This window comes from Primulina eburnea, chromosome 2 (genome assembly GCF_022965805.1).
Source record: "Primulina eburnea isolate SZY01 chromosome 2, ASM2296580v1, whole genome shotgun sequence".
NCBI classification, from domain to species: domain Eukaryota; kingdom Viridiplantae; phylum Streptophyta; class Magnoliopsida; order Lamiales; family Gesneriaceae; genus Primulina; species Primulina eburnea.
This window is the reverse complement of record NC_133102.1, coordinates 45,071,025-45,093,977: the sequence shown is the minus strand read 5'-3', so window position 1 is coordinate 45,093,977 and position 22,953 is coordinate 45,071,025. Positions and strand designations below refer to the sequence as shown.

Genomic DNA, 22,953 nt, shown 5'->3' with positions numbered 1-22,953 from the left:
ATATATATGTGTGTGTGCGCGCGCTCTTTTTTGTGTGACTTGTCCTGGTTAATTGAGGCTCTATTCAGATCATGCTAAAACAGGCCAGGGGATTGGGCTTCAACCCAAATTAAGCTTGACTCGGCTGATCAAGCTCGGCTGATAAATTGTACCATTTTCAAATATTTTGAATTTTAAAAGAATAAAATACAATGAGAAAAAATAGTGCAATAAAGTAGAAACTTTTATGAAGTTAATAAAATAAATTAAAGCATTTCGACAAATTATTATTATTTTTTAAAAGGGGGGGAAATAATTTATTAATTTATATTCAGGTACCGAGCGAAACACCACAATATTCAACAGGCTATAATTTTAGCAACGAACCACGCCCAGTCGATCCATGAATAGAATTCAAATCCATTTTCTAAGAACTTCTGAGCTAAAACTTCTTGAAAATTTTAGAACTCCAACTAGCTTAGTCGTCTCGTGATCATTCAAATCGGAGCTCAAGTATTATATGATCATAAAGAAAATTCGAATTGAATTCTCCATATAATTGATTATAGTATCGTAAAATAACAAACTTTGATATGCATAATGTTTTCCAAAAATCCAGCATACCGGGGAAGAACAAATCACATTGATATCGGGGATCATGATTTTATCAAAATTAAATTGGTGCCTAAAGGGTTGATGAATCGCTGGTACGAATGAACAAATAGCTGAATTTTACAAAATACTGCCCTTTCTCAGGGTGGATTTCATCCTACATGTAGGGACACTACCTCATGATAGAATCAAAAGTACAAATTTAGCCACACATACACGGGGTCCACTAATTTTTTAAAAATCATATATGTGTGAATCTTGTCCATTCAAATCATGTGAGAACAGTGCCCTCACATGTAACGTCGAACGAACCCTTTCCCAGAACTTCACAAATCAACTTAATATGAGTCTATGCCTTTAATGAAAGGGAGTGTTGATTAATAGTGATTCATATATGGAAATAATAATTAGTATATTTAGTGTTGGATATTTTCACATCTTTTAGCAGATTAGTCTTTCGTTCTTGAGTCGTGGTTAGGAGTAGTGCTAATAAAATCTTCGAGGAGTTGCGATTTTTAGCATTTTATGCTCGAAGTCACAAGCCTTCAGACATGCACCCTGAAATAAGTGAGCAAGAAGCTGTCCTGTTCTTGCCTGCTATTCCTCTGTGTTATACAAATATCCTTCTTTCCAACTGTTGATTCCAACACATATATTGACGCCCACGAAGCACTGCACATGCATATTCATCCTCTACCCATCAAAAAATATATATCTACACAACAGATGAATGTCACCTCAACGATATTTACTTATACATAAGTACTCATAATGAACGTAGTGTGTCCAAACAAAGGTGAAGTTGGTTATGAAATTTGAAAACAAATATGGAAGCAGAGGCCCCACTGTATGATTATAACCAGCATGCAAATTCTCAGAGGGCCCTCCTATGATTAATTCCCTTCTTTTGTGTCTTTGACTCTCACATCTACTTTCGGTGCATCTCTTTATTACTAGTATTATTATTTATTTGACATGAATATGGAGGTCATGATCATCATACTACTTTAAAAAAATCGATGTAATAATTAGAAAAATGTTTGTGTAATGATCAGGGAGGGCGTGGAAGGATTTAGAGACCTGTGGAGGGAATAATGAGGCAGCACATCAAGTCCATGTGCTAAAAAATACTCAAATAATTTAAATCCAATCCAAATTAAGCTTATTCCAGCAGTGTTCCATAAGATAAAAAGTACAAAGGGTGGTTTAGGAAGAAATTATATTGTTCAAATAGATTTCTTGGATGTCAAAATTGGTGAAGAGGATTCTTTTTTGACAATTTTTTTTTTCTAAAGCATATGGCATTATTTCTAAGTACAACTTTGAATAGACATTGGGTATATATGAAAAAACTTTTGTGAGATAGTTTCACAAATCAATTTTGTGAGACATATCTTTTATTTGAGTCATAAAAACAATACTTTTTATTCCAAAAGTATTACTTATTATTATAAATACGGGTTTCTCACTACACTAAATGTAATTGAAAATTCGATGGGCATAGGAACTTTGTGACTCAAATATTCCCAATTAATTTACCTTTACACGCCGATTATTCCCATTTCCCCCATCTAGTCAACGCACGATAATATAAAATGCTTCGATTCAATCACGAGTCAGCCTACTGGTGGTGCGAAGTTGCCGCCATGCATTTTTTTTTCCCAAAATACGGAATGGCCGCATTTTGTTATATAATAATAATAATAATAAATTTTGTGCATTTTGTACACATTAATCTACCATAGAGTTCTCTCAACCGATGGATTTAAGTCAAATTTGTTCCCAACATTAAATTATTATTGAAATGATAGTATTCACAGAAATACCTGATCCAAAACAATATGAATAAAAAAAAAGTAATAATATTATTCAGATAAATACCCAATGTTGAGGGAAAATCGGATGCCCGAAAATAGATGCAATTTATAAAGTCTTACACAAATGATTTCAGAGTTAAGGGAAAATAAAAAAAAATATCAATCTGAAACCTAAAAAAAATAGTTGCTAATTACGGTATTATTTTGACTCCATATCTATTTAGTTAGATAATTATTTAACAAGTTTGATACGTTTTTTCTTTCAATATATATTTTTTTAAACATTGGTGTTATTGTTGAAGCTACACAAAATAAAATTATGTGAAACTTAGATTTATTTTTAGGAATAAAATTTGAGACACATAATAATCAGATGGTGCCAAAACCAAAACAAAAGTAGAGGGCGACGGAAGAAATATGAGCATTAATTATGCCACTCAACATTAATAAATCATTCAATTTTAACTATACATTTCTACCAAATAATTGATGCTGACAATTACTATGAAAACCTAATAAAACAAGACAAAATAATAATTAATAAGTGGATAATTTTTTTTAAAAAAAAAAAGAAAGAAAAGAAAACTGAGAAATTAAGGGGGAAAGGAAAAAAATCCAGGGGAAAAACAGCAATTGATCATGCTACACATCCATGGAGTGCACCATTAGAGGAGACGAAGAACGTGTAAGAAAACCCAAAGAAGAAGAAAGCTCGAATCTTTATGAAACATACCAGAAATGTTAATCTCCGACATGTCAGTTGAAGATGGCGTAATGAATCTGACGATTGATCTTTCAGTAATCAGGCATGAATTGACTGTTTTTGCCTTCTTCATTGGCCAATTTCTGTTCCGAAACCCTCAACCAAATGCAAACAGCAGTGAAACTCAGGACCAGACTGATGAACCCACTACCCAGCCCGATCCCTACGATCGCTAGAATCGAAAGCCCTTTGTTCTTCATCGGGGGTAGTGGGTAGCCGTAGAGATCCTTGTTACCTTCGTACGAGCTTGCATTGAATCGCGGCAGGTTCCCGCTTCGATTACCTAATGAAGCGGGTATGATCCCGGATAGCCCGTTGTTCGACACATCGAAAACCGAGAGCCTCATGAGTTGCCCCAGCTGCTGCGGAATCGGGCCCGATAGTTGATTGTCGTGGAGATCGATGACGTTCAGGTAAGCACAAAGCGCCAATTGCTGGGGGATTTCGCCGGAGAGGCTGTTGGAGGAGAGATTAAGAACAGCTAAGTTGACTAGATACTGGAGATCCGTGGGGATCGGACCGGCGATGGAGTTGGAGGAGAGATCGAGGGCTTGCAAATTGGTGCAATTCGAGAGGTAAGGAGAAATGGTGCCTCTAAGCGAGAGATTAGGGAGGGAGAGTTTGTAGATTCGGCCATTGTTGCAGGTGGCTCCCTGTAGGAACGAGGTGAAACCCTGACATGGGTTGGCGAAAACAGTTCGAGTCCAGTTCTGCAGGTTCTTGAACGGGTCCTCCAACGACTCGCTAAGACGGTTCAGGCACAGCTCGTCGTTCGGATCCGCAGCGGCGAGGGCTAGCAAGGCCAGAGCCAGCAGCTGGCCCGCAAAACCCATGTATTTTCAACGCATAAAAAGGTGCCCAGCAACGTAATATCTCTGTACAAGTGCAAAAACTAACAACAGAATCGGTGGAGGTGCATATTTCTCGTAAAGATTTATCTATTTATGAAATAGGGAATCGAGACAGAGTGTGACGCACGAAGCCCACAGTCCACAGAGGAAACTGAAAATGAGAGTAATGGAGTTGACACAAGTGAGGGAGAAGAGGGAGGGGACTGGTGCGGGGGTCAAAGATGGTGACTGCACGGATTCTGGTCGCGAGGGCACTTTTGGTATACCACCACCATTTCTATTGGCTTGTATTTTGCCACCAAATTTTTTTTTAAAAAAAAGTCAGCAAAACAGCATTAAACCGTAAACCAAATGGGTGGCTTATGATGGACTTTCGTGGTTTGTTATATTGACCAAATCAAAAATGTAAATTTTATTTGGTTTTATTTTAATTTTTTACTGGGTTAGTTTTAACTTGCTGTTTAGTCAAATCGATAAACTTAGTTTTGTCCGATTTTAAGTAAATATGCATCCAACTTAAGAACATGTCTCTTACGAGACGATCTCATAAATTTTTAACTGTGAGGTGTGTCAATCAAACCGACATTCACGATAAGAAGTAATACTCTTAGCATAAAAAGTAATATTTTTCATGGATAACCCAAATAAAAATCTGTCTCACAAAATATAACTCGTGAGATCGTTTCACACAAATTTTTATCTCAATCTAATGGATCCATCTATAGGGTTCTAACTTTTATTTAGTTACAAATAAACAATCTATTACAATACTATCTGATTTAACATAAAAAAAAATTATTAGAAGAGGACAAAATGATACATAAAGTGTTATTACAATCGGTGCATTGTGCCCTCCGCATAATGAAATGGTCCCCGAAGAATTTGCAACGAAACACAGAAAACAAAAAGAAGCAAAAATATATCAAACTCTCAAATTTCTGTAGCCTTATTACAACTAGAATTGACCGTGAATGCAAATGCACCAACATTTTGTTGGAGCCTAACTCCGATCCAAACAAACCCTTATATCATCCAGGCCAATGAAAGTGAAGGGTCTTCCATTTTCTTGAACCATGAATCTTTTTTGTGGCCTAAATACGGCTTCGTAAAGATTCCATTTTTTGTGGCCTAAATACTTACTTATTTGATTGTTTGAATTATGAGGTCCGATATACGGATGTTAGACAAAAATTTGTGTGAGACGTTTTTACGAGTCACATTTTGTAAGATATGTCTCTTATTTGGGTCATACATGAAAAAGTATTACTTTTTATACTAAGAATATTACTTTTTATTGTCAATATCTGTAGAGTTGACTCGTCTCACAGATAAAAATTCGTGAAACCATATCACAAAAGACCTACTCTGAATATTAATGTCTATAAGAAGGTGTTGTTCCGTATGATTTTTTTTTTTTTTTTTTTGAGTTGGATGTATTAAACATAAATTTTAATATTAAATGAGTTATAAGTTATCGATACGTATGTAGGATTTTCTTTAATACAAAAATAGTTATAATTTATTCAAGGAGTGTCTACGCATAATGGATAAAAGAGAGTTAATAAATATGATTCGGAGAGTTTCGAGGGATTTGATGAGATGGTCCCTCCAGACAACATGATATCAAGGTATTGGTCGAAGAATCTCGCACCGATTGAAAAACGTCGTGTGTGGGTATATGCTGGACAAAAGCATTATATTGTTACCAAGCGTGAAATGGATGTGAGATCGACTTGTGTTTATTGGTCCGCCTGATCAGGACCAACTCCGATTCTCACGCTCTAGATATAGATCGAGTTTATTTGATTTATGAAAAAAAATATATATTATTTTTTAAGTTAAAAATATTATTTTTCATTCTATATATGAACTCGGATATAAATCTGTGAGATCGTTTCACATTAAACTACTTATTAAAATAAATATGCAATTAAAACGTGATGTTAATATTTTTTTAACAAAATAAAGAGTAGGTAGGTTTCATATGACTGATATGAGACGGTTTCACAGTTTATATCTATGAAATAAAGGTAGACCTGATTCATATCAAGATAAAAAATATTATTTTTCATGAGTGAGTGATATGATATATGTATCACAACATTGACTCATGAGAAGATGTGGTAAGAATTTTTTTTAACAAATATTGAATATCTTAAAATTATTTTTTAAACAATATGAAAGTCATCATTTTTTTCAACAAGATCTTTAATAAAGAACCTTCTTTTCAATAAATATCTATAAATATGCTACTAAAGATCGTTTTGTCGAAAAATTATAATTCAACAAAAATCTAACAGAACAAATATATATATATATATATATATATATATATATATATATATATATATATATATGTGTGTGTGTGTGTGTGTGTGTGTGTGTGTGTGTGGTCGTGAAATATATTCATCACGCCAATATTTGATAAAGACATTGCTGGTGGAGGGCTCACGAAGGTACTCCAATTTTTGGCCGATACGCGTATGTGCTTTGTTTTATCGTCGTCTTCGCAACAATTCCATGTCTAATTTTTTTATAACAATCGTTTTATTTATTCTTGTTAATTGTCCCACATCAATTGGATAAATAACTTGAGAGTTGTATATATTGGCTTGGACAATCCTCCTCCCTAGAGCTAGCATTTGGGATTGAGTTAGGTCCAAGTTTCAATCTTAACAATTCTTGACGATAAATTTTAATTTTTTAGCTTTTGCGATTTTAGTTTCTTTTTAATCGAAAGTGTGATTAGAAAATAGCATGACCACGCTTTGATATACATGCAAATATTAGTGTAACAAGGATGATAACAAGGCAACAAGAATAATATATTTTCTAAAAATACGTATTAATTTTTAATTCATTTAATTTGTTATATAAAAACTACTTCTATTTGTGGATGCTGTTTTCTACTTCAGTCTATTGATAATGATTTATTAACTAAACTCAGACAAGGAATATAATAATATTTTGTACGAATAAGAAGTTTCATTAAAAAAAAAATTATATCCCAAATAAATTATCCTAATTTAATTTGTGGTGGATATATTACAACATTAAGAAAAAACATTTAATGCACCACACAAAAATTGCCAGTATTTAATGAGACTCAACAACATTGTATCCATCGCATGTTTAATCACATTACTCACTTTTTTTATATAAAAATTAGTACTGAACTTATTAAAAATTAGTCGTCCAAGAATTTTTTTAATTAAAAAAACTTGTTAAATTAATATAATTTCACATTTATTTGGAAATGAAACGGTTGGATGCAATAATTATGTCTGTTAGAGGAGTGACTGAGATATATGACGTGTAAAATTATATCGAAATGAATATTATATTAAAATACAAACATTATTTATCGCACTGGGGAACTGCCAAATGGAACCAATTAGGAAACTGCGTTCAGAACCTTCGACCTTTGATTTTTGGTGAACCCAAATTATAAAAACTAATACGATGTAAAGAAAACCAGACCCTACGTACCATCCATGCCATGCACGTGCAAAGAGATGAGATGGCGAAAATCAGGACTTAATATTCAAAATATTTAAATTGTAATAGAGTAACATGGTTGAAAAAAAGAACAATCTTTTACAATTGCGTAGAGTAAGAGAGTCGCTTACTAACTTTTTTTTTTTTTTTTTTTTAAATCTAAACTGATTATAGTAATTTAATTTTACATAAATATTCATAATCATCAAAGTGAGAGTGAGGCGACAAAATAATAAAAAAAAATTCACTTTTTCCACATATTCTTACAAACCGTAATCTATAACAAGTTACAAGATAAATAAAAAAAATCTATAACAAGTTACAAGATAAATAAACAACAATTAATAACAAGAAAACATTTATAATATAAAATATAATTTTTAAAAAAAATATCTAAAGAAACTTGTTTCATAGATATTTTTATTATGAACAGCTTGTCTAGTACTTTTTCCTTTAACTTATGAAGTGACTATTATTATAGTGTGTCGTAGAGTCGCACATGCACAAACTCCCTGCTGAATGACAATAATGCCTAAGCTTTGTTACATTTCAAACCTGCAGACTCGAGAACTCGTCTTTTACGTGCTAGATGGGACAGTATTTTGAAACTAAATATTTTTGTCCTACACTCTGAGTTGCGTTAGGGTTAGACGGATCGGAGTCGAGCCTGATCGGATCGACTATGGTGTAATAGTTGCAGGAGTAGTCTACTCCAATCCAATAACGAGTAAATAGAATTTCATAATGAGGTAGAACAAAGTAACAAAGTTCGTAAATAAAATGATTTCAAGATTTTATGTAGGCAAATGCCTTACCTTTACTATATTAAAAAAATAAAAATAAAAAATGACCCCTTGAATTGAGCCCGACAGCCTTGTTTCCTACTTTCCTTGTTTACTGTAAGCCTTCAGCCCAGCATGGCCTTGCCCCTTGGTCCAATCCGATGTACCGCTCATTTTAGAACATCTTCTTGTTCAACTTAAATCGACGTGTAAAAAATAAATCCCTCACCCAAAGAGGAGACCACGAAAGAAAATTGAACAACCCTGTCATATGACCATGAATGATTTCCTTCGGCGGACTCGAATCCAAGATTTTACTTATTACGTGCCGAGCGAAAACGGTGGCATCCGTCGATTTTCCCTCTTGAGACGCCTTGGCCCTCTCCTCTATTTCATCCTTGAAAATATTATAAATTTTCCACTCTTGATCTCTCAAACCATCATAGCTATTACCTCCAAAGTTCGATTTTATGGCCCCGGGAAGCACAAGTACTACGTCGATATTAAAGGGCTTGAGCTCGACTCGTAGAGTATGAGATATGGCGTGAATATATGCTTTGCTAGCACAATAGGACCCAGCCCAAGGGGTTGGAACTTTTCCTACTACACTTCCTATATTGACTATGATTCCACGACGTTGTGTCACCATGTGTGGAACGACATGTTGAACTAGACGCAACGCTCCTAATGCATTTATTTCATATGCTCTTTTGATAACGTCTAGTGAGAGTTCGGCTAGAGGGCCTACGCTCCCGATTCCTGCATTGTTGACTAGGATATCCAGCTTCCCATGCTGTGAAATCACATGATCGATCGTTTTTGCAACACTTTCGTCAGACAAGACATCCAGACATATCGTCTCGATGTTTTTGGATCGCAAGTCTAAGAGATGGTGCATTTTCTGGGGGATGTCGGACGCAATGACATGACAATTATGCTCAGCAAGTGCCTTGCAATATTCATAGCCGATGCCACCAATGGCGCAACCTGTGACCAACGCAACCTTTGTCATGTCACTCATTCTGCGTACGTACGTATGCCGATTCTTTTCTCGTCGTTCTTGGGATATATATAGTTTCTAATTATTCGAGGGACATGATCAAGAACTACGATTTAAAAATTATATTGAAAATCAATTTGAACTGGCATTTTAACCCTAAACGGGGCAGATCAGTAAGAATATGCTTCGATTATTCGTGATTAGCCGGCTACATTTTGCTTGGAACAAGTGAAAGGACAAAAATGAGCGGCACATACGATACAAACAACTGCTCAAGGACGGGGTTGTAAATTAGAACGAAAGATATATTATATTGAGGTTCTTTTCAAGAATAATCAAGTGTTTTCAATATAATTAAATTGGGCATTTTAATTATCTGTACGATGATAAACAGAAAGTAAATACACATTTTTATCTCTTTTTTTTAATATATATATATTTCCTGTCCTTTGATTTTTCGTTTCTTTATTTCATTAATACGTTGTCTACTTCTTGCTTGTATCGTACTCGTTTAGATGCTTTTTTATATTTTATTTATGTAAATCGTCATCATTTCATTACCATTTTCAACCTTTTTGTCCATGATCATCGTATAAAATTTTGTTCCTCCTACCCATTTGGAATAATTTTGTAGATGGATTTGGGAACTCATAAACGCTGCATGATTCCATAATAAATCGAAAGATAAAAGGACCACATAACTATTTTTTTAATTTTATTATTATAAATTTGAGCTGAACATGAGATAATGCACGCATGTTGAATCTCATCATTTGTATCTAATGGTTCGCTTGGTCTTTAGGATGTGATAATTGAGTGATTGATAATTTGATTGATAAATGTTTGATATGATAAGATATGTAATTTGAGAGATATATAATATTATGTGTGGTGTGTTTTTAAGAAGAGTGATAAAATCATGTCAAATTATTTCTGACCAAATTACCCTTCGATCTATTATTTTAATTTATTTCCCATTACTTTGTACTTCTCCCCAAACCTAGCTGCGTGTTCGTGAAAAAGAAGAGCCGTTATTTCTGACCAAATTACCGTCAGGAGAATACTGAATGATGCCAAAAAGTTTCACGACAAGGACATGGAAATAGGAGGGAACACAGTTGCGAAACGCAAGAGTGTTTGAGTGTTTGTTCGGGGAATGAATGGCGAATCTCTCAAGCCTCGTGCACGAGCTTCGAGAACGTATCGCCGCATCATCTTCGGCTACTTCCACTACCCAGAACGATGACGTTTTGGAGTCCAGATTCCGGGCTGTTCTCCCCAATCTCCTCCAAGCTTACGTCGTCCCTTCCGCTTCTGGTCCGTGTATGCCTGTAATTGATTCTTTGCTTGTCCTGTTGTTTTTTTTAACTGATTAAATTTGCTGCAGCGAAAGAGAGAGAGGTGATTGCAGTGCTTAAACTCCTGGCGCACACTGCCATGAACTTTTCCGGAGTTTTCTACCACGGAAAGGCCAGCGCTGTGCTTCCTGTTATTGGGAAAATGATGGTAGCAGACCCACTTGCAATATATTAATTCACAATAAGGGGTATTGTTGTCATTAAACTTTAGGAGTGGAGAAGGATAATTATTTTGTTCATTTTATGGATTTATTGTCCACCTCAAACAGTAAAATAGTCTAACAAATAGTCAATGTCAAATTAAAAAAAAAAAAAAACCAAACAACAGATTAATAAATAATCCATCCTTAATCAGACTTACCAAACTGGGCCTAAATGTATTCTATTAATATTGAATAGATAGTCATTAAAGAAGTGTTCGAGTTTGTGAAGTACGTGAGTATTTGACCAGTAGTTAGATTTTTTATATAAAATGAACGTTAAGAAAACAATTTCATTCATGAATATTGATGAATAATTCAGTTTGTGGCTTGCGTTAATCACATGCATTGTGATTAATAATTTCTGGGAATAAAAACGTGTAATTCTTGCGTATAAAATTGTTTTTTTTTTTACATTTAAAAAAACAATTTCATTTTCATCTTTAATTGCGGCCCCTAGTCGAGAAATATCACCACTTTTCTCTTTTTCATGTTCTCATACATATATTCTACGTGCTAACTAGGATTTATCATAACCAAATCAATTGCAAAAGCTGGAATTTTCGCCTTATGCAGTATGGTTATTTTAAAAAAATTATTTTCATATGAATTTAATTACAATCGACGAAAAATTCGAGATTTTATACTCAAGAAATAATCATATATATAATATATGTTTCGTAGTATTTGAATGAATAACTGAGGAATGTTAGCTTGAAATGAAACTGATAATTTATATAGGATTATACATTTACTTGGCAATGAAAGAACCTTCAGACAAACACGAACCTCAGAATTTATAATTATATTCCCCCACCCGTTTGGTCAAAAACAAAAAAAATGTTACATAAATAATCATCTATTCAAGTATCCCGGGAAAAAGAAAAAAGAAAGAAGAAAAACAGAAGCAGAGTAAAACAAATACAGAGCAGAGCTTCTGCATCAATATAGAATACAATTTGCACATTGCTGGCAATAAATGGTGTAATGTTTCTTCATTTCCTTGATCATGTCGATACCGACCCTGATGGAGCCAGCTTTTGCTCAAGTAGCTTTGCCAAGGCACTGTCGATCTGTGAAAATACCTCATGTTTAGGGAGACTTCCATCTACCTGCAACCGAGGGAAAAGCAAAATCATTGGCCCAAACTTTAAGGGCTCCCTGTGGGCACTCTAGATATTTCGGTCAAATATTGCTCCAGTCTCATATTCCATATACTCTAGTGAATGAATCGTGTCTTTGTAAAAAATAAGAACATGATACCCTATTTCAGTCACGTGACACATGATTTTCATCATTTTATGTTTTTTCCTTGTTATTTGAGATATGGGATTAGAATACGTGCATTTCAATTGGAAGAAATTGCATGATTAAGGTATACTGCATACCCTCAAGGTTACATCTCCATATATTGAAAGCACATCTTCCACATTTGTGTTGTGAGTGACCAAACGCAGTTTGACCTGGAAAGAAAAGAGCATAAATATACACACTGATATGCACGCTACCACTGCTTCAAAGAAACTGATGGGTGAGTAAAAACAACCAAACAAGGATAGAGACTAAAAATTGAAGAATGCCTTTTCTTCAGTGTCGTCGAATCGTTGCGTAAGTCTTGCAGCAATTTCTTCGGTTTCCGGAGGAGAATATTTTAGATGGTATATTTTTCCTGTAACAGGATCTAGTCTGCGCCCAACAACTCTCTCCACAAGGATGTCTTCAGGGACCTGTCAACACAGCATTGCAAAGGTACGTACAGACAAATAAAAAAGGGTATCACTTCATAACCACCAAAGCCACCACTAACCACTTTCAGAGAGGTAAAAAAGCACGACACGTTATAACTCAAATTTTCACATTTTATCGATAGAGCATAATCGTTAAATGGAAAGAGCAAAAGCAAAACCTCACTTCAAGAAGAATGAAGATATCCGGATCAAACCCAAAACCCTTGAGAGCATTCGCCTGAGATGCACTCCTTGGATATCCATCCAGTAGCCAACCTTTCTCCTGAGAATCTTGCTGTGATAAACGGTTCTTGACCATCTGTGAGAAACAGTGATGGAGGCATTGTTTATAGAACCAAGATGATGCTATTTCTTGTACAGTTTTTACTCGACGATTTTTAATTATCTGAGTAATATTTAAAAAGACAATCGATAGTTAAGAATACATAAATCTACCTACCATCACAACGATTTCATTAGGTACGAGCTGCCCTTTCTCCATGTATTCCTTTGCTAGCTTCCCGTTTTTCGAACCTGCAGCGATTTCAGCCCTTAAAAGATCTCCAGCCGCTACATGCACCAAATCATACTGCAAGGAGAACAATGAACAAGTGCAACAAGATACTTTAGAAGATCTGCTAGTACGGATGAAACACAGACCAAGCAGGAAATAAGACGAACATGCACCACAGGATTCTTCATAAATTGTGTTAGTACGAATGAAACACAAGCTAACAAGGGAACGTCATCATGATAGAAATAATTGAATGTTAAAAATTCCAAATACATATCAATTAATCTATGCTCTTTAAACCAATCAATCTACTAAGCACCAACAACAAAACTGACTATTAGTTAGAGGGAACCCCAAAAAAATTAAAGCCTTGAAAGTATTAGAAAGCCACATGACAAATGGGGTAAAAACTTAAACTAATCCAAAACCCGTATTAAATCAATGAATAAGCATAACAGAATAGCCACAGGAAAAGGGGAAAAAATTGTGCCAACTTTCGATTCACTGCTAACAATCATGTTCAAATGCTATTACACAGTTTAAATGCCAATTAAAAAAATAGAACATAGGAAAAACACCTTTTCAGTAATAAGCTCGCATTGTGTTCCTTTACCGGAAGCTGGAGCTCCTGATATCATCACCCTCAAAGGCTCCCCTTTTTCTCCTGATGCAACAACCTGTTGAGTAAATTAATCCACCAAAACATTACCACAACTACTTATTTCAAATATAAAATAAAATTAGGAAAACAAATAAGTTTACCAGCATACATGGGGCAGCTTTTGACTTTCTGAAACGGGTTCGGGAAAATCTTTGGTTAAGTTGGACAGATAAACAGGGAATCCAAGATTTAGACGATGGTGATCCTGAAGTGTTAAAAATCTGATTACGAGAGGAAGTTGAGGGCTTGTTTCGATTGCAGGATGGTGATGTTGCGGCTGTGAAGTTGACAGAATAAGAACTACACAAAGCCATTTTTGGCTGTTGATCTTCGTCTCTAGCAGTCACCACTGCTTCTTGAAATAAATTTGATCGTTATTCACAGTGCTTTTAACAACAATGAATCAAAGAAAATGAGTTAGGTCTAGTTTGATGGTGCGAGTTTATGAGATCTAAGGACCAAGTATAAGATTATATTAAGCTGTGGAGAGCAGCACACATAGAACAAATTTATTTTAGAGACCTTTTTTTTTGTGCTGGACAAACACAACTATAGAATAAAGTTTTGGCCTTTTCTGCTTCCTCACCAATTTCAAGAGTTTGTTTTCAATTGAGAGAATTCATTTCAATTACTCCAATATCATCTATTTGTGTCAATTCTTATTGTCACGACAAATTTATCGAAATTTGGGGCTGCTTTAAGCTACATTATTCATCGAGGGAATTGAAATATGGAATGGATCTTAGTGATAAGGAAATTGGAGGAGAGCTGCAAGAATTCTGGGTTGATAAGGAAATTGTTAATGTTGGCTATTTGTCGCAATTGTATGCTGTGATTGGATTTCTGGAATTTATCTGTTCTGAGAGAAGTATACTAGCAAATTTGCAATTCCCGTGTTTGTGTCCTAGGACAATTTAGATTGCAAGATTTTCTGCGATAACGAATAAATGGCAACAAATATCTGCACTGATAATTTAATGTAGGTAACTTGAGAATCTAGTCCTGATTATTGACAATCCAGTCAAATATTGATAATTTCCCTTCTTCTAGTAAGCTAAAGATGGTTACTCGTGTGATTCTTACTTTTTGTTATCACGATGAGTTCTTTTGGCATGGTGGTGGTTTTCACTCCCTCTTCTTTACTTCTCAACTTAAGATTTCGATGTGGTTGCCATTAAATTTGTACTCGCTACATATTTGTGCGCAGCTCCTGTTGCAATTTTCAATCATTGAACTTGGGATGCATTGTCAATAGAAACCGGAAAAAGTCCTCAGATATTATATAAATAATATAGGCTGATCTAGGACAAAAAAAAAGAAACATTCTCTAAATGGACCTCTCAAAGGTTTTTGCTAAGAAGTAAACCGGAGTGGCACCATGCTTTCTGTACATAATTATTACTAGTTCCAGTATGCGTGTGTTCAAACACCTAAAGCTTCTAATTTGCCTATCACACCCACACACACACACACATATATGAGAAAACAGAGTTATCGAATGAGGCTCGGACACGCATAAATAGGTCATCATAAATGAAAGGTCGAATACCATCGATAATCAGCATCGAGAAACGATTTTAATCTTCATCGCCTCACAAGAACTCACCCAAAAACAAAATTAACGGTAGTAAAATAATCAGCAAAACACACCCTCTGGACTCAAGAATATGAAAAGGAATCACATACCAACGGGGGAATTTACTTATACCTGAGAGATCCAAGAAGAAGAAGTGGGTTTATTTCTGCTGCCTGAGAGAGCGATGGCATCGCTGAAGTTGAAATTGTAAGAACGCTTTGACTGAAATAGTTAAAGGTGTTAGGTTGAAGATACTGGGCTGTTGTTGGGAGATGGGCCTCTCTCAAGATTCGGCCCATCGAATATAACTTACAACACTATTTTGGTCGTGAAATGAGATGAAAAAATTTATAATATATGGAAAAACTCGTGTGAGATGGTTTCACGGGTCGTATTTGTGAGACGAATTTCTTATTTGGGTCACCCATGAAAAAATATTACTTTTTATACTAAGAATATTACTTTTTATTGTGAATATGGGTAGGGTTGACCCGTCTCACAGATTATGATATGTGAAACTGTCTCACATGAGACTCACTCATAACAGAAATATAAATTGAAATATATGAATAATAAAATGATTTTAACTCCGATCATTTTAAAAATTTCAGACAAACATTAAACAAAACCTGGAATAAGGAAAATTAGAAAAAGGGTGATATTTTGAATGTAGTATGCATAATATGTTGCTTCTCTAATTTCCTTGCCTGGTTTTAACACAATTTCATATAATCCAAAATTTCTGGAACAATTTTTTTTTTTTTAAAGTAAAGAAAGGATTGTTTCATCCTGCCAGCCGGCCCGGATCACTCCACATGAGTGATCCGGGCCAACCTCTATGTACAAAAAAAAAAAAAAAAAAAAAAAAAATTGACTTGAAAAAGTCCGAGCCGTTAAATCGATCTTTGTGGACACTGCCAGTAGGGATAAGATCGAGTTAACCAGAAGGAGAAACATGCTCCTCCAAATTATTAACAGTAATAATTACTGCCGTCCTATATGTATTCTTCTTTAAATTAACAATTGACTTTCTCCTCCGTGTGCAAAACGTGTGTATATGATTTTTTGAACAGTTTCGTTTATTGTTTGAACAGGTTTGTTTATTGTTTTTTTTTTTTTTTGCACATGATTTTTGTAGATATTTTTTTTGAATGAAATATTTTGATATTTTCTAAAATAGTTATTTCAAATATTTCAAACTTAATAATCTTAAAGTTGTACTTGTAAATTATAAGAAACGTGTTTCAGTTGTTAGCATTTCTTCTTCTTAGTAAAACAGGTTTGAGGTAGTTGCTTGTACAGTTAATCAACACATAAACATTAAATAAACAACTTCGAGAATTTTCCTCCCGCCAAACTATTTCTTCTTGATTTTCAACATGGTATCCAGTGGCGGAGCCAGAAACTCGATTCTATCCGAGCTAGAATTTTAAACTCTAAAATCCATTAAAATTTTAAATTAATCTATCCGGGCTATTATCATATTTATCCAAAATTATAAAAAAAATTACATATAAATTTTTTTAAATTTTTTTGGACCACCCGGGCTTTAGCTCTCCCTCCGCCCCTGATGGTATCAGAGCTAGGTTTAGCAGGAGCTAAAATTTGTGACACTCCAATGGATCAAAATATTAAGCTCACTTAGAAGGAATTGATGACAGTACAGGGAAAGATGCTATCAATGATCCATTATTGGACGATGCTAGGTAGTATAGAAGGTTGATTGGTGGACTTATATATCTCACTGTTACAAGGCCCGATATATGCTACGCTGTTCAAACGTTAAGCCAGTTTATGAATAATCCAAAGTTTCACACTTGGATGCAGCCTTGAGAGTGCTACGGTATCTAAAGTCTTCGCCTGGTAAGTGGATTTTGTTATCTGCCCAAAGTTCTTTGTCTCTATCAGCTTATTGTGATTCCGATTGGGCAACTTGTCCCATGACAAGAAGATCAATCACTGGTTATTGTATTAAGCTTGGAAGTTCGCTGCTATCATGGAAAACCAAGAAGCAAGCAACGATTTCGAGGTCTTCAGCTGAAGTAGAATACAGGGCAATGGCAAACACAACGTGTGAGATAATATGGATAGTTGGGATCCTAAAGGACATGAGAATGCAGTTAACACTCCCAGTAATGGTCTATTGTGACAGCACGGCTGCGTTACACATTGCGGCCAATCCGATATATCACGAAAGAACAAAACATATCGAAATTGATTGTCATTTGATACGAGAAAATATTTGTGACAAGTTGATCAAAACATCTCATGTTTCCATAGGAGAACAACGACTTACTAACCAAAGCACTGGGAAAAGGCCAACATCAATACCTAACGTCCAAGCTTGGAATGCTAGATTTATTCCAAGCTTGAGGGAGAGTCTTAAAGTTATACTCGTAAATTATAAGAAATGTGTTTCAGTTGTTAGCATTTCTTCTTCTTAGTATAAATAGGTTGGTAGTTGCTTGTACAGTTACTCAACACATAAACATTCAATAAACAACTTCTGAAAATAGGAGAATTTCCTCCCGCCAAATTAAACTATTTCTTCTTCATTTTCAACAAATAATACTATTAATTTATTATTTAAATACACAAATATCTTTATATATACAAATGAAAAAGGACCTATTTTTCATTGATCACATTTTTTTAGAAAAATATTCTGACTACGTGTTCAGAATAATATTGCAATTATTATTGGTTAGTAATCCAACTCTACTTGTTTGCTAGCGTCTGAGCAATCTTTGACTATCTCATCTAATTAATGCCAACTTGAAAAGGTCAACAAATGGGGATATCATGCAAACTAATTTATTTTAATACAAATGAGGTGTGTGTGTGTATATATATATATGGTTATATATGTAACCAATTACATGCAGAATTAAGTAAATTGGATTATTTTTATATGTAACTACTATAATTTAATTCGATCAACATGATAGATTATAAAATATATACTTATACATAAAATATTTAATAATAAAGTGTGTAAAAGTTTAGGTTCAGTAATAATCGAGCTCAAACCGAATATAGATTATGAACCCGTTTGCATTTTAGGTGGATAACAATTTAAGCCATTTTTTGTTCTCTTATTATATAAAAATATGGCTCACTTTCTTCTTCTTTTTTCTTTCTTTTTTTTTTTCTTTTTTGTAATTGTTTTCACCTTTAAATTAATATGCCAAGTATCATATGTTATCAGAAGTGTTGAAATACAAAAATAATGAACGTAAACCGAATTTTAGGTTTTCCAGCAGGTTAAGTAGACATTAAAATAAGGACATGAAAAAGAAAGAAGAAAGTTTGCATCTTTCTCCATTAGGGTGCCATTGATTAAAGATGAAAATCAATGTGTTTTTTAATGTCAACGTTTCTTCTTCTTTTTTCTTTTGGTTGCTTTTGCCATAAGACCCCATCACACCTTTTTGGTCCAACAAATTATCCATCGACACGAGCCAAAAAATAAAATATTGAGTGATTATTGTTTTTCTTATATTTTTTTAATTCAAAATTCATTTTTTAAAAATGTCAAAATTGAGTATATGTATCTGTACATTCAAAAGATGAGCACAATCATTAGACAATATATCAAAATTATATACATACGAAGATTTGAGCTACGTATATGTAACGGTTGGTGTCAAATACTACTTTATCATTAATCTCCAGAATTTGTCAAATTTGATATACACAACCCTAAAGCATTAAAGCAGAGCTAGCCCCACTTTTGCTATTCTAAATTTCTAGTTCACACCATTCATCTCCTGTATAAATTGACACCGGCCATTTCTAAATTTAATTTCCTCAAGACATTCAGAAGAAAAATGTCTAAATCCGCATCCTTCTTCATTGCTGTTCTCCTTTTCTGCTTCGGTCTATCATCCTCTAGTCGTCCAACTCCGCTGATCCATGATGCCAAAGCCAAACACGAGGTTCGTTTGCAACAATTATATTTATATTTATATGAATTTTTTGCACATTAATGCCTGATGATGATCGTCAAATTAATTAAATTCACAGTAGTTGGGTTCTAAATATTGTATATTTCTTGTAAAAATTACAAGGTTTTTATTTTAACTTTGCTCTAATATTTGGAAATTTAGGTTGAAAGAGAGGGAGTCCGAGTTGAAGAAAATTGCCGAGGAATGGGTGAAGATGAATGTTTAATGAGAAGAACCCTAGCTGCTCATCTCGACTACATATATACTCAGAAACATAAACCTTAATTAGGATATATAGTTGCCAAGAATATATACACACACACACACACACACACACAGAGGTGGGGTTATGATCATGATGAAATATTACTGTGTTCGTAGTTGTAAGAAAGTATATATATAAACTTAGTTTGAAGGAACCCAAATTTATTTGTTATGCTTGCTTTGATCTTATGTTAATTAGATCAAGTTTTATTTGATTACATATCGCATTTCGTACCACACAATTTCACTGCATATTGGCTGTGCATGGAGAATTCAAGAATATTTGACAACTGAACATTATATTTTATAGGTGTATAAAGTTCACAAAACATATCTATTTTCGAGAACTTCAGGTGTAAAACCTTGATTTCTAAGCTATAATAACTTCAAATGAGGTAAAAATATCGGATCGGACCTAATACCGGAAAACTCTTATATCTTTCACACTATAAGATTAAAATATTGACATGACATCGATTATTCGAATTGAGTGACGAGCTAGTTTGAGAGAATTTTATTTCATCAAGAAAATATAAGCCAGAGAACACTTTGAAAATGCTAAAACAAAGAATCGTGCACGTAGAAGTGTAATGAAGAATTAACTTCAGAGATTTAAATTCAGAATGAGTCTCCCATGTCGAGACTGAATTATTTAGTTGACTGTCTGAGTTTTAAGATGGTCCACACGTTATTGTGGGAGAGAGTGATATGTAGAGATAATGTTTTGACTTTGCTGCTCCTTAAACTTTTGTTTTTATTTCATTATACGACTGATTCACACATACGTTTATATTTATTTGGAAAATATATTCTTCCGATTCCTTAAATCTCCTAAAAACAAAATAGTGGTCATGCTTTTAGGTAGTAATCATTCTAGTTAATTCGAAAGGAATCTTTATCTATTGTGATTTTTGTTTTTATACTATCAAATTCAATTTTAGTCTTTTTTTTTTTTTAAAGATTATGGTCATTGATGATCGATGTGTTTTTATACGTTTTTATACATTGATGATTGATGTGTTCCCTTATGCAGTATACCTTATTAGTATTTTCTATAAAAAAAAATAGCGATAAAATATAGAGTAAGTCTCTTGTGAGATGGTCTCACAAATCTTTATCTGTGATACGAGTCAATTGTACCGATATTCACGATAAAAAAGTAATAATATTAGCATAAAAATAATATTTTTTCATGGATGACCCACCGTGAGATCGTCTCTTACAAGTTTTTGCCTAAAATATATATATGACTAAGATGACATGTAACACAAAAATTGTGAAACACCATCAAACAAAATATTACAATTTTTCTTGATTTGAAATATTAGGGGAAAAAATCTCGAAAGTAGATAAAATATTATTCTTCCAAAAAAAAGTAGATAACAATTAGAAAATTGAATTTGGTATGGGCCATAAGTTGTTGTGAAACTATTTCTCAAATGGGCTCAGGCCCAATATGTATCCCTCACCCAGAATTCAAGATCTAGATGTAATCCTAAGATACGAAGAGGAAACAACAAACCAAGAAACACAACACCTCTCTCTTTTTATTATTTTTGTTAATCAAAGAATTATAATATGTTTGGTCGGAGGAGATTTCTGTCGCTGCCACTGGTCGTCGGCGCTGTCGTGTAAGACTTTTCTCCTCTTTCGTTTTCTTGTTTTCGGGTACTGCTTTTTGCTGCGATGTGTGTGGAGAGAAACCGGGAGCTTGTTTGATTGTTCCTCGACCATCCCTTTGCTTTTAATGGTATTTGTTGCCCAACAATATCTCGTGAAAGTTCAATGATTTGGGTTGAGTCTATTTTGCTTTGGATTTTTAGTGATTGCATTATTGGGTAACCTAAATCGGGAAATGAAATTTTGGGTCTGACGGTGGAAATAGCCGTCCACTCGTGATTTCGATCATTAAGTACTTTTGATACAATGGCGTGTATTGATGTCCCATAAATTCTGCTTACACATGTTCTTGGATGTTATGTTCTATTCAATATATATTATGGCGCCTTTTGAGTTCGTTCCGAAAACCAAGATTTGGAGTTTTTGGATACTAATTAGATAGAGCTATTTTCTTCCATGGAGTGCAAAATTTTAATGTTATCTTTTATGGTGGATGGAGTTTACTATGTTTGAAACGGTTGGTTTGAATGGGATGGATGAATTTTGCAAGGATACTATGACAGCATTGCTTGGTTTGATGGGATGGATGAATTTTCGCAGGGTCGGAGTTGTGTCAGGGAAAGCCATGTTCGGGCCTCCTCTGGATGAATACTGGAAGAAGAAGCTTCAAGAAGAAGCTGCCGTCAAGCAGCACGAGGCTAAGGTGTCGGAATGAATTTGTAGCTCGTTGAGAGATTATTACACCTTTCTTGGTGTGGAACTGCCATTTCTTCTGGAGCTTATAATGTTGTAGATGTTGAAAGAGAATCTTGAGGATGTGATCTGGGCAGATTTTACGGGTGACCGACTCTTTCTCGCTTCACCATCTCACAATGTTAAAATATGTATGAATGGAGTGGTGGAATTATGGTGCAAATATAGACTCGTTTCATGTTCGATTAGGAAAAGTGATTTGTAAATTGTTCGAGGCATGAGTTTCACTGAACAGACATCTGTATGTATCAAAGAGAAGAAATAAAGAACCATCATGGAATCATTGTCTTCATCAGTTGAAAGATACACATATTCCACAAACTTGAATGAACATGGACACAGATTGTTTATATTCTACATTTCTGTCGGAGATGTTTTTACTTGCCAATTCCAAATTTTCGCAAGAATATCCATATGTTGTTATCATTCAAGGCACCTCTGTTTCATGTAGCTTGGCAAGGAAATTTTGAATCATGGGTACAGGACCTTTTACATGTAAGACCTATTGCTCATGCAATTTGGGATCCTCATTTTGGCTTAAATTCCTCAACGGGTCGCTATGTAGATAAAATATTTATATGCACATATATTATATACATAAGTATATGCACTAGACTCATAGTGGCTAGTGGCTTATTTTTAATAATCAAATGGATTTGCCTAGCAACTCTTGAGGTTCCTGATCGAACAAGGATGGAACAAGACTCGAACAAAGGCGATTTTGGGGTTGCATTTGTGTTGGAAACATTTTATTTGAGTAATAGATTCCAAGGATGGTTTTGAAATTATGTGTAACTAAATATTAGAAATACCTTAATTTTGTCCAAGACCCATTTTTTTGAACGTTACCTAGATGAAAAGCTTTGGAATAGCAGTGAAGATTTGAAATCTGGACACAATTACTTCTTCTATCCAAATGCAATCTGGGTGTATGTTTTGACCAAATTGTTTGGAATCGGAGGATTTGAAATTTTACTGTCAAGTATTTCATTTACATACAAATCATTTCACTCGAACACAATCCGAAAGTT

At 34.3% G+C, this 22,953-nt stretch overlaps 3 protein-coding genes, 1 long non-coding RNA gene and 1 other non-coding gene across 13 annotated transcripts; 1 reads left to right on the top strand and 4 right to left on the bottom strand.

The window, feature by feature from the left end:
* Positions 1-918: 918 nt before the first annotated feature.
* Positions 919-4,238, bottom strand: LOC140823612 (receptor-like protein 44). The gene is made up of 2 exons (XM_073185047.1): positions 3,142-4,238; positions 919-1,284 (listed from the first exon to the last, which is right to left on the bottom strand). Exon 1 carries the CDS (start codon positions 4,002-4,004, stop codon positions 3,204-3,206), a length of 801 nt encoding a protein of 266 aa, XP_073041148.1. The 5' UTR covers positions 4,005-4,238; the 3' UTR covers positions 919-1,284; positions 3,142-3,203.
* A 4,239-nt stretch (positions 4,239-8,477) lies between these two features.
* LOC140824360 (short-chain dehydrogenase virD-like) lies at positions 8,478-9,323 on the bottom strand. The gene has a single exon (XM_073185958.1). It carries the CDS (start codon positions 9,321-9,323, stop codon positions 8,478-8,480), a length of 846 nt encoding a protein of 281 aa, XP_073042059.1.
* A 2,316-nt stretch (positions 9,324-11,639) lies between these two features.
* LOC140823611 (adenylate kinase, chloroplastic-like) lies at positions 11,640-15,598 on the bottom strand. Of its 9 annotated transcripts, none has more exons than XM_073185038.1 (9): positions 15,471-15,540; positions 14,846-14,972; positions 13,864-14,114; positions 13,680-13,778; positions 13,048-13,176; positions 12,772-12,906; positions 12,441-12,587; positions 12,249-12,323; positions 11,640-11,972 (listed from the first exon to the last, which is right to left on the bottom strand). In XM_073185038.1, exons 2-9 carry the CDS (start codon positions 14,874-14,876, stop codon positions 11,868-11,870), a joined length of 972 nt encoding a protein of 323 aa, XP_073041139.1. In that variant the 5' UTR covers positions 14,877-14,972; positions 15,471-15,540; the 3' UTR covers positions 11,640-11,867. The 9 variants fall into 9 exon arrangements, with proteins under 9 accessions (XP_073041139.1, XP_073041138.1, XP_073041140.1 ...); XM_073185037.1 differs by having other exon boundaries at positions 15,449-15,524; XM_073185039.1 differs by having other exon boundaries at positions 13,864-14,111; positions 15,449-15,524.
* LOC140824935 (small nucleolar RNA snoR126) lies at positions 15,263-15,355 on the bottom strand. The gene has a single exon (XR_012116548.1). It is a non-coding gene; the product is annotated as a small nucleolar RNA snoR126 (small nucleolar RNA).
* Positions 15,599-21,024: 5,426 nt separating the features above from the next.
* On the top strand, positions 21,025-22,228 carry LOC140824794 (uncharacterized). The gene is made up of 2 exons (XR_012116460.1): positions 21,025-21,180; positions 21,770-22,228. It is a non-coding gene; the product is annotated as an uncharacterized lncRNA (long non-coding RNA).
* The last annotated feature ends 725 nt before the right edge of the window (positions 22,229-22,953 follow it).